Source organism: Boleophthalmus pectinirostris, unplaced genomic scaffold (genome assembly GCF_026225935.1).
Source record: "Boleophthalmus pectinirostris isolate CB_2022bp ecotype Guang Dong unplaced genomic scaffold, ASM2622593v1 HiC_scaffold_2, whole genome shotgun sequence".
Lineage (NCBI taxonomy): Eukaryota > Metazoa > Chordata > Actinopteri > Gobiiformes > Gobiidae > Boleophthalmus > Boleophthalmus pectinirostris.
The window spans coordinates 23,891,911-23,907,452 of record NW_026571152.1 but is presented as its reverse complement, the minus strand read 5'-3'; the positions used below and the strand labels follow the sequence as shown (position 1 = coordinate 23,907,452).

Genomic DNA, 15,542 nt, shown 5'->3' with positions numbered 1-15,542 from the left:
AACAAATAAACCAGTTAACAAACAAACAGACGGTAAAAGTAACACAATTGGATTTCCACTGGCCTATAAAAATAAAATCAACCCAAAATACATAGAATATAAAATTTAAGCCAGTGGCACCAAGTTTTACAGAAATAAATTAGTCAGAAACTGGCTTTTGAACAGCTCTACGCTTTTTCTTTTAGTCTACCAAGTATATACTATTAACCTTACCAGGCAGCTAAAATCTATACAGTACTGTCTTTTCATATATTTATAGATATTTATACACTATACAAAGTTGGCAAAAATACATAAATAAATACAATAAATTAGATTGTACACATCACAATTGTGTGTTTTTTAAGTTAGGGCACTCTTTGTTGAAGAGGCTGGTCATAGCAAGTCGAAAAAGGAAGGAGAAGAAAACTAGAGTGGTACCCTCGACATCCCCGCAGTGCAGAGGACTCAGTGTTAGTTAGTTAGTATGGCGTTGGATCAGTTCTTTGTATTGCTTCTTACCTACCTGATCAAGAAATGTTATGGCAGAGAGTTAGAGGATGCTCTAACTGATGTCTATTTACAAGCAGCAACAGTGAAACAAAAGCTAGGGAGTAGGTTTCAGTGCACTGACTGTCCATGTATTTTACTATGCCAGATGGATTCAAGCCAGGGCACTATGTTCTTCTATCTGCAGATCCATAACAAAATATCATAACTATGCCCCAGTCCAGTGCATTCTGCAGGCAGCAGTACAAGTACTATCGCACTGATAAGCTTGCAATGTACACAGGCCTGGGCAGATACTACATAAGGCTGGAGCGGAGCATATGGATACGGGCGAAGTAGGTGGAGAGACACCTGCTGTTAGGATAAACTGGACTTCAGCCCTGCACGCTCCCTGGCAGCTCCCAGGCAGAACATGTTGAAAAGGCACAGGGCAAGTTTTTGGATATACTATAGATTTGAACAAACTTCATGTTCTAAAAATGTTGGGACAAAAAGTAAATAAGCAGAATGCTTAAGTATGCACATTATAATTATATGATATTTAGAGGCATATTTTTTGACATATAAGGCAATCATTATATATGCCATTTAGTGTTGTTTTATATTGTTAAAACAGCAAAATATTTACTACTACTACTATGCCTATTTTAAAGAAATAGCCTATTATAAATAAAAGTTCATTTGAGATTAGATTTCCATAAAATTGCATCCTGTACTTATTTACACATTGTTCCAACTTTACTGAATTGGAAAGTATACATTTTTAGGATTAAAGAGTTTTTTACCCCCAAACCCTGACACTTCAAATTTGGCTTCAGCGGTAATCTTAAGATTGCTTTCAAGTTTTAACACAGCATATCCTACGTCAGGTCACTTGTGCTTATTAAGAAGGATTCAAAAGATGAAAAGTAGGTTTCCGCAGCTAAAAGCATGGCTTCCAGCAGAGCAGTAATGACTCTGAGTTTAACCAAGCACTAAATTCAATGAGGAAGGCTGCATCAGTGTCAGGACAGGGCCAATCCTGCCTAACACAATGGCATTACAGTAAATCCCCAAGCCTGCGAGCAAACAGGCTGAAAGAGAGCACAGCCAAACCACCATCTCACTGTGGTGGTCAAGGATTCAGAAAATATACAGTGAAGATCTGATTCTTCCATGTTGATGATAGTTCAGGAACATCTGTGGAGAACCAGTCACCTTACCAAAATGTCTGCACCATATACCTATAGTTACCTAATAATTTCCCTTGTGGATCAACAAAGTTTGTTTAAGTGTAAGTCTTAGTCTATAAGGGAAGCAATAAGAGATAGCCAAATTATTCCAATACTCATGGCAAGTAATTTTTTGTTGCAAGACTTTAGAGCTAACAGTAATTCATATTAAAATGACCATGATTGTTGACAAAGTAAACACATACTAGAGAAACTATAATGTGGATATAGGGACAAAAGATCAAATACAGCTATAATAGATAATGTCCAAATATTTTCCCTTGTGGAGCAATAAAGTTTGTCTAAGCGTGAGATAACATTATTTTTCATTTTGTTTCTAAAATGACATCACCACAAGGAGACTGGCTCCTTTCTGGGGTAGAGGTGAGGTGTTCCTGAAACCTTGGCAATTTTAAAAGTTAAACAGGCTACTAGGTCTTCACATGGCAGGCCACGCAGAGACTAGCACTGTGTCCTGTGGGAAGAGGGCAGGGGCAGATGTGGCAGTGATGCTACAGTGGCACAGGGCTGGGGCGGGTAGCACTCCTTCCTTTTTGAGGATGACTTGGCCTGACCTCACCACAGCTTCAACAAAAAATACAGCAGACATCAAAAGCCCTTATTCAAGAAGGGCAGGTATAATCAGCGTCAACATCACCACTTTAGATCATGAGATAGCATTTGTTTTCTTCATCCTTTTAAGTGACAAATGAAAACTCTGCTTACAACAACGATATTTACATAAAGTTCTCAAAAACAGAAGATCTCTTATCACATTGTAGTAAATAAAGAAACACAAAATCATACACATACACACTGACCAACAATCAAAAGTGAACTTAACAAAAATTATTGTTATCAATATTTATTCTGTTACCATTCACCCTGATTGGGAGAAGTAGCATTGGCTTTGCACCACATGCATTCAAAAACTGAAAGGGTGAATTGAGGAAAGCCTTGGTCTGATCTGTCGCTACATGGACCAGTTAAGTAGGTGACCCAGAAGACGACATGGTTTGGTAATGAGATGATTGGACCAAAATCCATGCACACACCACACACACACACACACACACACACACACACACACACACACACACACACACACACACACACACACACACACACACACACACACACACACACATACACACACGCACAACTTTCAAAGATATGCTAATTTAATATTGCACTGCTTTTAACTAAACAAGCTTCCAAAGAGCTGAGTCACTGAGGACTTCCACTGGACAAAGACAATAGAAGTAGCTATAATCCCTGCAAAAACAAGTGACCTCTTCAACCAATAAAGCTTTAGTTTATGTACAAAGCAAACTCAAAATACAAGGCAGTCAAATAGAGGAGGATCATGATCCCCGCGACAATTACTGTATCTCTATATCTGGGCTTTAAGCTCCTGCAAGGCTAAAAGTAGGCTACGCAGCCATAGGCAGCAGGAGATCCAGAGATCATCAGGCAGTCAGAGCTAAAAGAGGTCGATGACAACAAACTAAGAAATATGTCATTTTAGAATCAATCTAAGAGTATTAGAAATCTACACTAAAATGTATCATGTGAATTTGCCTTTAAGTTACCATTTCCTCCCAATAATTGCCATAGATGTCATGCATGTATTTGTATATCTTATTTGACACTTAATTATTTATTTGTTATTTTTGCCACTATACAATAATTACTTTACAGTGTACTATGTAGGTTTTGCCATTTGTCATTTTATTGTATTGTATGAGCTATTTAGCAGTTTACCTTGTGGATCAATGTAGTTTATCTAATATTGATAGGCAAAAACTAAAACAAATGACTTTATGAGTGAGTTAATTTCTAAAGGTGTTGGTAATGTTTCAGTCATAAGCAGGAAATGTGCCAAGATTCTATTAATTTGTGAAAGCCTTAATTCAGTGATAGTTCTGGCAAATGGACTGTAATTATCAGACAGTAATTATCGGTACCGTCAGCAGCCACTTAGCTCTGTAACTAAAGGTATGATTTAAGTCTTATGTGTAAAATACACCAGTTTGTAATCTAAACTAAAACCCAGTCAGAGCATCACTGGATTTGAAGGTCAGAGATGATAGAATTGGCGTAAACAAAATGTAATAAGTTTCGAGGTGTGGGACAGGTGGCAGCAGCATAGTAAAAAGAGGATTTGGAAATTGCTTTCTCCATTATAAAGTTTGGCTCAAGTCTCAACATCCATTTAATGCCAGTGCAGTTTGATTCTTGGCAGTGAAATAACATCAGGTTTGAGACTTTGAGAAACTTTCTGAACTCTGGTTTTAAATGCTACGACTTTTGCTACGACGATTCATTATGTTTGTGTTGTTTTTACTGTATAGCAGGCATGATATGAAGGGAGCACATCGTTAAAGTGCATGTTTTCATGTTCATGCTTATCTAATTATTACTTGGTTTAGTGGGATAGTAACTGTGGTCAATATTTCAGTTAATGGCCACTTTCTGGAAAACAAATAGAAAAGAAAAGTACAAAAACACTGGGTTCTAAAGGGGAATAACTCACCAATCCATAAATCAATCAATTATCTGTTATTTTCATTGATTATGTATATTTGATTCAGTTAGTTTTTGCCCTTGAACATTATGTTTCCTATAAATGACAGTTACGGAATTACCTCCATGGATATATCTGCTGTTTGTATCAAACCAGGAAGTAAACTTATGAACTAAAAAACTAAACTTAGAAAAAAAATACAATTAAGTTAATTATATTTTAATGAAGTGAGTAGTCTAACCCATATTCACTTAAACAGGAAGAGATTTCTTCATGTAACATAATTTTAGAGCCAAAATCAAACTCAAAATAGAAGCTGTCTAAATTTACTTTAAGAAAAATATTTATACCAGTTGGTTATTTTAGGGAATTTTAAGCCAGTCCAAGCTCTGCCAGGAAGACATCGTCGAGGAGGTCTGAGCAGGAAGAAATTGCTCCTTTCTGACCACCTAATGGGAGCGTAATGTGCTGTGACACTCCAGGCAGAGGCTGTCAAAACAGTGGGCTCTGTTCCACCACTGGCCCATTGTTCTGAGAGGTGCTGGACTGGATCAGTGCATCAAAGCATCCAACACCGGCCCCACATGAGCTCACACTGTCCAGATGCCCCGCCAGGACCCGGCTTTCAGAGGACTAACCCGCCTCAGATTAGGAGAAACAATACAATGCACAATCACACTTTTCTGCCCCAAACAGAAAAGCAAAACATGAAAAATAAGAAGCAATCAGTAAGAAGCATATGGCATAATACATAAAGGCTGAAAAGGGATGTTGTTACCGGGCCAACCAAAAGGTACAGTATTTAAGCCAAGCTGAATTTCCAGAAACTTTTCATGCCAAGTACCACTTCAGAAAATATGTGCTGTTAAGGTATCGCCATAGACTATATAAAGAAGTGGACTAAGGGGCTGTGACGTCACCCATAGCTGCTCCAGTCAAATGATACTGGCGAATTTGTAACCATGTTCAGCATTAGGAATAAGAATTAATGTATGGACAAAATAGCTAAATAAAACATCTGGAGAGTGGGTTAATATGAACACTTGAAGAGCAAAATTAGGAGCCTCACAGTATCAGAGAGGGGCGACGTTTTGTCTAAGTGAATTTGAGCCGGAAATGCACCCATACTCACTTCCTGTTTGGAACGTGACGGCTACCAAGTTAGTTATGCCCATTAGTATCTCCTATTTGTCTGGTTGCATTTATCTTCGCTATCTCATGTCATACAACATGGAGGATTTTTACCACTACTAAACCAAGATAGAAGCTAAACCAAGACTCAGTTGGAACAAAGCATCTGGACAGCATTAAATCAATATAATAATAACCACAGACAAGTCAGACTCTAAATCAAAAAGAAAAGATAAAAGAAAAATAAATTGTCTAACTGATCATTTTGCACAATGACATGGTCTTTTGTGGCAGTTTTGTTCCTCCTGCCTCCTGCCTACGTGCCCATTTGCAAAGTCTGTCTTATATTTACTCAGCAGCCACGTCACGCCACTGCACCTGCTCTACTGATGGTCTGCTGCCTTTAGTCACAACCTTATCCTCCTCCATCTGTATGCTCAAAGGAAAGATGACACTTTAGACATTATGGTTCACAGCCCACACTGGCCTATCCCTAACCATGGTCATCATAATCACATCCAATCACATCCCACTGCATCGCTAGCCTCATGCAAATATTCATATTCATCTGAGCATCCAAAACGTAGACACAGAGAAGTCACTTTCTCTCACAATCATTCTTAAGTCACTGATTTATTGACTGATTAATAAAGGCATAAACTTTGGTAAAAGGACTTGAGAGAGCTTGAACTACAGTTCCAGCATGCAGCCTCGCCAAATGAATGTTAATAATTACATAATCAATGACCGAAACCCTGTGAAGTGTCTTGAAAGAAATATACAGACAGCCATGGCCACTTTCCTCATGTAAGAGCCATAAATAACCATAACAATGAAACAGTGGCATTGAGATCATTTCTACGAGTATGATTTAGATAAGACTTCTTCAGCAAGGCCCATTACATTAATAGACTGTTACTGACCTATATATAACCAGTCTAGTCCTACATTGCTTCCAATGTAGGGAGTATTATACCTCTGATGACATAGGCTAAGGTAAGAAGAACTAAGCTGGCAATTCCTTCCTCTGAAAACTTTAAATTTTCATCAAAAACACTGCCCAGTTCCCAGTCTCAGAAGCTTACCACTACAAATGTGTTTTCTAACATACAGACTGCACATACATTAAAGAGGATGGGAGCCCTATCATCATCCTCCAATGCATGAAAACCACAGACCAGACCATGGCATCCCTCTCTCTCACCTCTTCACCCACTTCTCCCTTTAAAATCCTCTACACAACATCAGAATTATTATTGTTATTACATTGTCAAAAAAGTGCAGATAGATCTTCCCCCGCAGTGCCATCATTCTGAAGGCCGGGCAGTAAAAGGAGGGTGGGGAAACAATGGCAGTACGAAGAGCACGAGATGAGAAAGAGAAAAGAGAAGATTTCTGCCCAGGTTGCACTGCCCAAACAAGCAAACCAACACACACTCACACACAACCACACACACTCAACACAAGAGGGCACTACAGAGCAGAATTCATTGAACATCTTTGAAACACACTTGCGCAAAATGGCACCTGTTTCGTTTTCTTGTGGATATTGTTGGAAGATTTGGTTGCTTCGGTTGGAGCTCCTGTGGTAAATGACATCATTGTATCATGGTTGATTTATGTGTGTTTTGTCAAATCATCTTCTGTTTTCTCTCTCCATGTCAAGGCTATTTTGTTGGGAAAAGGAGAAAATCTGTAAAAGTCTTCCACAATGTTGGAAAGTTCAGTTCAGTTCAGTTGTATATTTTTTTTATTTGTAAATAATCTCTATTTTGTTTGGAGCTACAGCACAGCACCCACAGCACACAGACGACGGGCAGGGGCTCAGAAAAAAGAGCGCGAGGGTTGTCAGTAATATTGTGCCAGAGGAAGAGAAAAAGGGAACAATAAAAGAAGAGAAAAGAGAGAGAAAAAAACGAGGGAGGAGAGGCAGTTTGAATGACTTCATCTGAGTTCAGCTGGTTTTGACACAAACTGAGTATTGATTGTTTTGGACAACTTCAGCCGAACAGTTAACTGGAATGAACACAGTGCACTTGAGACGAATGACAAGGCCTAAAGTGAGACTTTAAGATGGGACACAGCAGGTACAAGCCATAGACAGCATGAACGTGAGGGGCAATTAGGGACAAGGAATGCAGAAAGCTCCCATACTGTGAATGCTACTTCTAATGTACGGGTAATTCTCTATTGACCCAATGTATTATTTACGTTTTTGTGTAGGTGGCACTGCATAAAAACCAAAGAAGGCTTCCAAAAGGAACAATTTGCCACATGCAGAGGACAGACAGACAAACAGACAGTGTGAAACAGGGGGACCATTGGCGAAAGGATGTAAACAATGATATGGCGGTATGAGGGTAGAAAGAGAAGAGAGGGATAACCCAAAGTAAAAGAGAGTTTAAAGGTTTAAGAGAGCAGATGGCTAATTGTACCCGTGTTTCGCAGCCTGGCAGCAAGTCAGTCTTGTGCATAAGGAAGGGAGCGAGAGTTTGGGGGTGGGCGGAGGAGGGGGAGGGCATCTGGGGTAAGCTGGGGCAGTGCGATCAGGCCTTGAGAGCGTGCCATTGGGCTACGTTAGTGCGCGGCCGAGCGAGCATGTCCTTCCAATGCTTCACCTCCGCTGGTCCGCTCTTCCACGATAGGTAGATCTGAGAAGAGAAAGATGAAAGAGATGAAATGAGAGTGAGAAGTGACAGCAGCTCACTCCACCGTGTACATGATGGTGGCGTTACCTTGCCGATGACGTCGTTGCGGCTCAGCCTGTCCTTGTCCATGACGGTGATGATGATGGTGGTCTCCCGGAGCACGTGGGCGGGGACGTCAAACGGAAAGGACTCGTTAAAGACGGGATTCAGACAGCGCTTCATCGTCACTGTCTTCTTCTTCTCTATCCGCTTGTCCTTGTGCATGAGCCACACTTTCACATAGGGATCTACACAGCACACACAAGGATTACAGGCTTTATACCATGGGAATAATAAAGGATTTACTGTATTTAGTGATGTTTTGACTGACATTAATAAATCACAAACAAAGACTTAATTTATAATGAACAAATAATGTACTAAGAATGATTTATGGTTGGAAAACAATTTAAAGGGTCCCTATTACACTATTTTATGATCTATGTTATAATATTTCCTCATCAAAAACATATCTGGAGTTGTGTTTTGTTTAATTCACACATGTTTAACACCCTAACCCTGCATATTTAGGTTAGACGTCTGTGTTTTTAAACTTCATACACATTCACCAGAATCATTTGGATTATTTGTAGCCATGGAATTGGCCATCTCCACTGAACTAAAAGTAAATGGTAGCTGTTGAAACTTGAAAATGATCACTGCATTACATCAAAAGGTGAAACAAAGCATTTTGAGCTTTGAGGATGCAGACAGACTAATAAACCATAATTAACTGAATGTGTAAATGAAATGAAACACAACTTCTTGTATGTTTTTGTTGATGTAACGGCCTTATAACATGACTCAAAGCTCACAAGAATCCACTGTGTGTAATGTAGTGGTTAGAGTTAGGGTATGAATGACTAATCCTTACAAATTAAGTCTTAAGTCTGTTCATGTTTCATTAAGGCACAAATAAATGAACTTATTATAAAGTATTATAATAACTTATTTTCTTTATTCTAGTAGTGTTTCACTCATCAAATCACATAATGTTGCTGATATACCTATAGCCCAAGCTGCCTAGACTGTAGAAAAAATGGCATCTACACATACCAACTGCACAGTTAGAAGCAAAGTTCTACTGCCCATAATGCCCAATATTTTCTTTATTCAGTGTTCAGATTGAGAAGTCCTGGGTGAAAAGGATCTTCTCTATTTGTGCCACAGCCAAAGAGATGTGACAGCAAACAGCAGTTTACACCGCTGCTGGAAAGACGAGCCCCCTGAAAGGTCACACCGGGGGTCAGGTTTGTAATTATCCTCCTAATTGTGAAAGTCATTGAAGGCAGCAGGAGGCAGATACCTACTCTCAGCTCAAGGTCAAGATCTCCCAGAGCTGGGCAAAATACAAATGAGCAGATATTTATGGAAATAAGGCCTGGGATTTGTTCTGAGGCATTATCATATTCTGTAATGCTAACAGACACTTTCTTCTCTCTGCTCTAAAGCCTTTCACTGCGAGACCTGTTACTTTCTCACAAGTAGCGCCAGACTGAGCTGACAGAACTTTGGCTCTGGAGAGGCTGCAGATCCTCATAGATATACACAAAGGCAAAACGAGGTCGGGCTCTGATGTAATGTCACCTCCACTCTCTGCTTAGCCTAGGCGCCTGACGTCTTTGTCCTTTTCACAGACATGGCAGCACCGATGTTTTGAATGCACAGTTAAGGCAAGTGTGAAGCCGCGAGGACTCAGTGTCAGAAGACAGTTAGGCAAAGAAAGGCTAAACGGGCTTGAGCATACCTGAGGTGCCCCCGATGTCCATGGCTTTGAGATTGCGTGCTTTGATGATGTTCACAGTGATGGTGTTGGCAGTGGGGTTATAGCACAGAGACAGTAGCAGGTCTCCTCGCCGGCCCTAAGTGACACACACACAATACACTGTGATTCATGCAGTCACTTTCAGCATCAGGGGATAGAAAACTCACTGTTAGTCATGAGTCTGTCTCTTCCACTTTCGAGACAAATGCAGATGGCCATACTGAGCTCATTGAAAACAATAGCTGCTAAAACAATTGTATCCTCTTATTTTTAAAGCTACCATTTGTAATTTGACTGCCCAACCTGGCCCTGTTGTGTTCTATTGTATTACACTACATGGTATCTATGTAACTGCTGTCTGACAGTGTGCCAACTCAGGCCTGTCAGAAGAAGACCAGAGAGCACAGGTGAGCCAGGTGAGGAGGGCAGCAGTAGCATCTGACAACTACTGGTAGAAAAAATCCAATAAACTTACAGATGGCTTTAAGGTTCATTATTATATATTTGTTATTGAGAAATAGTTGTGAAAATTATTTATGTTTCAAATTGAACCTAAACCTTTGCTTAGCACTGAAGCTGTACATGATACTAAGTCTCCAAAAACACTTTTTTCAGTTCCCCAACCCCTCATTTATTTAAAGTAAGGTGCTATTTCTTAAACCCTAAAGGTCAGCTGACTCTGTTTGCATAGTCAATGTGTATTATTAGTATGGACTTTTTCAGCACATACCAATATTTTTCTTGCTCTTGGTCAATAATTGTTATTTGCTGATAACAATATCAATATTTTAAAATCAATAGCAAGTCCCACCAACTGAAGCAAAGTTAGTTGAGTTCACAAATGAACTTTTTTTCCTCCTGTAAAATAATTTTCTGTTGACATGGAACTAATTTGTAAGACTTATCAATAAAAAAATATATAAAAAATACAAATGTGAAACTATATTCTTTACATTCACTGTTATAGAAAATATTATCAGATGCCAGTGGTGGGTGCCCTTACGCTGCCATCACTGCAGGGCTTGAGCTCCTTCCAGAAGGTCTTCATCTGGCCCAGCTCCACCTTGTTGAGGGGGATGGACACCTCTCCGATGGGGTCATTCCGACTGAAGCGGTCATAGTCCAACACCTGCAGGTACAGAGTGCGCTCCCTGACCTTCTCGTAAGGGAAGCCTACAGCACACATAGAGGATAACACACACAAATACAATGAACAGATCCATTTGTGAAATCAATGTGAAAAAGTGCATGTAATAGTGGTATGGTTGTTATGATATATTTAATGTAACAACAAATTCATTTTTTAACCTTTTTAGCATTTGATCATTTTATGTAAATCACGTACAATATAAATGCTAAAGAGTTTTAAATAAAGCAGCCAGAATAACACCTTTGTGAGTGTGCAATATTAAGTTAGTTACTACACCAGCAGAGAAAAAAGTGCTGTGGATTGCTTTAATGAATAGTCAGTGATAAGAAGAATATGGAGAGGCTGAGGAGACACACAATTTTGCTGCTGTGGTGGCAATGGGGCAGATGATGGTTTGGAACAGAGGCCAGGTGAAACAGAGGGGATAAAGAGTGCATTCCCATGAGTGGCTTGCCAAGTGATTGGGTGAGAGGGAAATGTTATAATTGGACAATAGTAATATTAAGAAACAGTCTCCTTGTTGAATTTATGCTTCTGTTACCTTTCACCATACAATGTGGCATGTTTTGGTTCAGTCTAACCTTTTAACAACTTTTGTAAGACTGAAAAAGCCAGTACTTTGATGAATAAAGCCAAGGTCAAAGGTCAAGCAATAAGTTAAAAGTCCAGCAGTATTTTTACAAACTTTGTGTTTGTGTCACAAAACCAGTAGTGTTCATTTATCAAGCGCACAGCCTATTGTTCTAATGCTGACAACACGGTGAGCCATTTTGGAAACAGTTTGGACTTTGTTCCTGTGGCGCTGTCACTGGTGCACAATGATCATAATGAAACGCATTGAGATCATACGGAGCTCTGACACTTGGCTGCTGGTCTGTGGGCCTGGCACTCAGCAGCTGCAATTCAATGACTTTCACTATTATCACATGATCAATCTATGCAAATTTGTTTTCTCAGCTAAATATTAATCTTTAAAGCTGCACTGTGAAACTATTATGGAGGAGGGTCTGTCACCTGCTTGTCTCCATGGAGATATTACTGCTTGGCCAGGAATATTCCACAGTATGACATTAAATGTTCTATCTTACATTTAACCAGTAACAAGTGTTTGATTGCTAAAGAATTACAACCCTGCATTTTTACTAAGAGTGGCTCACCTCTTCACAGATCTGACCGGTACATTGATCGTCTAAAGCCTTACTGTGGAATATAAGCAACAGTGTATCCATGGAGACAAGTATGTGACAGACTCTCCATCAAAAATTTACAAGGTGCACCTTTAAGTAGGGTTATATGGCAATAATTTGGGTAAGGCATGGCTTTGTATTAAATCATTTTTGTTTTATACATTTATTGCTATTGCTTAGACCTTTTTCTCCTCCAGAGCTTAAAATATTGCTTACTGAGCTTTTCCATACGTTCTAGAGCCAGTCACAGTTTTATTAAAATGATTGATTCATGAGTTTGCTTGACATTTGGCCATTCTCTCATTGGTCTTTCTGGGTAAACATTACATTGGAGAATCAATACCTCGTAAAATGTCCATTAGATAAATAAAAGGCATGGCGCTTTGAGTGCAATTCAATGCCAGGCTAAAATAATGCATGCTGCTAACTAATCCAAACTAGAATTTCAAAATCTCGTAGTACAATGTTTGCATAGATATCTGTAGACTGGAGGTGACTTTGCCATTCTACTGATCTCTTTATCTCGCCAAAAATACTTAACAACATGTCAAGTGGTATTGCATTTCTTTCTCAGTGTGCATTGTTAAACGGGACAATGACAAAGTGTGATAAATGCAAATGTGAGGGAGGATATGGGGCGCTATGTAAAAATGTCAGTCATAGCAAAATACGAAAATCACATGAATTCATGTAAAAATAAGATGTTAAATAAAGGGAAAATTCAAGTGGAAATGTGCCGTAACAAAAAGCTAGATTTTGAATTTAAATCAACAAATCAAATGATATTTGATTTTATGAAGGTCTATCACATACTTGTTTCTATGGATATGTCATTGCTTTATTTGGAATGTTCCACATTATGACATTAAACAGCTCTGCCTTACATTTATTCAATTACAGGTGGTTTTATTGCTCAAAAATATATAGAAAACCTGGAATTCTGACAGATCTAACTTAGTCTGATTTGATCTCCATGAAGATATAAATGTTTAAATACCATACTTTGAAACATTCCAGACAAAGCAACAACATCTCCATGAAAAAAAAGCCTTTGACGGGCCCTCCACTAGAAAAGTTGCACACTGCACCTGAACCTTTAAATATAAGATTTTTAAAATCAGTTTTAGTGAGGTTTTGACACAGTAACCCACCCTTCTCTAAAACAGGTGGTTAAAAACCACAAACCTTCAAAGAGGAAAGTTTCATTCCAGTGAGGGTTGAGGTTCTTCCTCTTGACCTTGGTCTCCAGCTTGTGCTTTTTGTCTGGCAGTAGGTAGATTTTGACAAAGGGGTCGGAGGTGCCAGAGAAGTCCTTGGCTGGGAGGTCCTGTCCCTTAAGCACTTTGACTGTGAGGGTGGTGTTCTGAAAGCTGTAGCCGATACTGAACTGGATACGCCCCAGCTTCTCACTGATTGGCCCCTCTCCGTCATCATCCTCCGAACCTGGGGACAACTGCAAAAGCATTCAAATGAGTACAACAGCATGAGAGCAGCAGAGGTTCACACCAAGGATAGTGTGTGTGACTTGACCTTGATGAGGGAATTTGAGCATTTTTGTCACGGTGTATACAAGCTCCTTGCTTAAAGTGATTGCTAAGACATTAAGGAGAGTGAGAGAGTTGAATTTCCTCACTAATGATGTAAAAAGGCAGGAGCTCACAGATCAGAGATAGAAGAGGTTTAGAGTCTCCCTCACAAGCACTTTATCACTGCTGGGCATTAAAGGCCACTATCTGATACAGGCCAGTGGGCAGAGAAGCACAACAAGGTTTGCATTTAGTTCTCTCAAAAAATCGACTATTCACCAGCAGTTCATTTAGTTTTAAAGAAACTTTATTAATTCACTGACTCTCCACACTGGTGTTAAGCTACTATTGTAGCCACAGCAGACTGACAAAAAGTAAGATTGCCAGTCTGCAGCATCTACCCATCACACACACGCACACAACACTTTCATAGTAGGTAAGATGGGTCTTGCACAACAGCAAATCTATTCTGAGCAGAACTTGATCCTTCAGCTTCGAATTTAAGTAATTATTAAGCCTGAATCATTCATGATAAAAAAAAAAAGTTCCATTATGAATAAACTTTTTTAAGGTTAGCTTAGTTATAATTATTATAAAATATAGTACCAAGAAGAAGAGTAAGGTTTTAATCCTGATTCTTAACATCAGAAACACATGAAAAAGTGAATTTGAAGACAATCAGAGAAGTAGCTCGCCATTCTAGTCAGGCACATGAAAAAGAAAGTATTTCCTGAGATGTTCTGGACTCTGTTTGGCCCTTTTCTGTGAAAATGTGAAATAGACTCACTCACACATGTGCCAATATGGATTTTGAACTTGACAGGAAGAGCCAGTGTGAAATATTCTAAATCTAATTCATCCAACACACAAAGTCACCTTGGAGGCTTGTCTTGCTTGATTGCTTGGTCAGAGAAGCCTGAAGTCTTTTCTCGATTATGGCGAAGTTGTAACCAATGCACAGCTGTAAATCACCCTGACATTTGTATGACACATGACTCAGCTTCAGTAGTGCTATATTTAGATCAAAGTAGTTTGACCCAAAGTAGTAAAATGTGGTGTGCATAAACTCTGTTCTACCTCCAAAACTTTTCAGTCATGGGTTGACAGAAGACATTGTATTATGAAACTGGCTAAAATGATAAAAATTACTGGCAAATACTGAAGAGCTTTATGTTCCACTGTGTATGCTATTCTCATGAATCCAATATGCATATTCTCATTATGTAATATCTATAATTCATAGCACTCAGATGGTGTCATCAATATTCCCTGGGGGTGTGATGCTAACTGAAAACACTACTCTGTTAGAAGCTCTATTACTCAGATTAGACTTTAATCTGAGCTTTATTTGAACACAAGATGACCAGAAAGAGTTGATTTGGTTGGAACTATAACAGGATGATTTGAAGATGATTTGTGCCTTTAAACACGTCTCTTTAATTACAGTCACAAACTAGCTACAGATTTTCAATCAGTCACTCTCACCTTTTTGTTGAAAATCAAACTCCTAAACAGGACGGTGAATACTCGAATTGATCACAGGCTCCTGTAAATGTGTTGTTTAAATCCATTTTGTATTTTTTCTTTTTTACTTAAAACTTTTTAAAAATTTAAAACAATTTTCACAGTGTTTCCTAATATGTGTATTTTGTCACTGAAAATGAAAACTGCTTGCCTGACCAGCCAGTCCCTTCTACATTCTGTCTTAATCCAGAAAGGTCAGAAAGGAGCCGCACAACAGAGGCTGAAAAGTCTCCGTCCAAATTTGAGACGATCCAACCACAGCCGCTAATTTGTATCATGTGTCTCTCAACTGTGGAAGACATCTCGTCTTCAAAATTCTCCAAAATATATAAAGGCTTTTTTTCC

At 39.1% G+C, this 15,542-nt stretch overlaps 1 protein-coding gene across 1 annotated transcript in view; it reads right to left on the bottom strand.

The window, feature by feature from the left end:
- Positions 1-7,904: 7,904 nt before the first annotated feature.
- The window catches only part of syt7a (synaptotagmin VIIa), a 63,688-nt gene continuing 56,050 nt past the window's right edge, over positions 7,905-15,542 (bottom strand). The window contains exons 8-12 of the mRNA XM_055155462.1: positions 13,333-13,600; positions 10,814-10,983; positions 9,793-9,907; positions 8,094-8,293; positions 7,905-8,009 (exon numbers count right to left, since the gene is read on the bottom strand). Coding sequence (XP_055011437.1) covers positions 7,905-8,009; positions 8,094-8,293; positions 9,793-9,907; positions 10,814-10,983; positions 13,333-13,600 — 858 coding nt within the window. The remainder of the gene's footprint in view (positions 8,010-8,093; positions 8,294-9,792; positions 9,908-10,813; positions 10,984-13,332; positions 13,601-15,542) is intronic.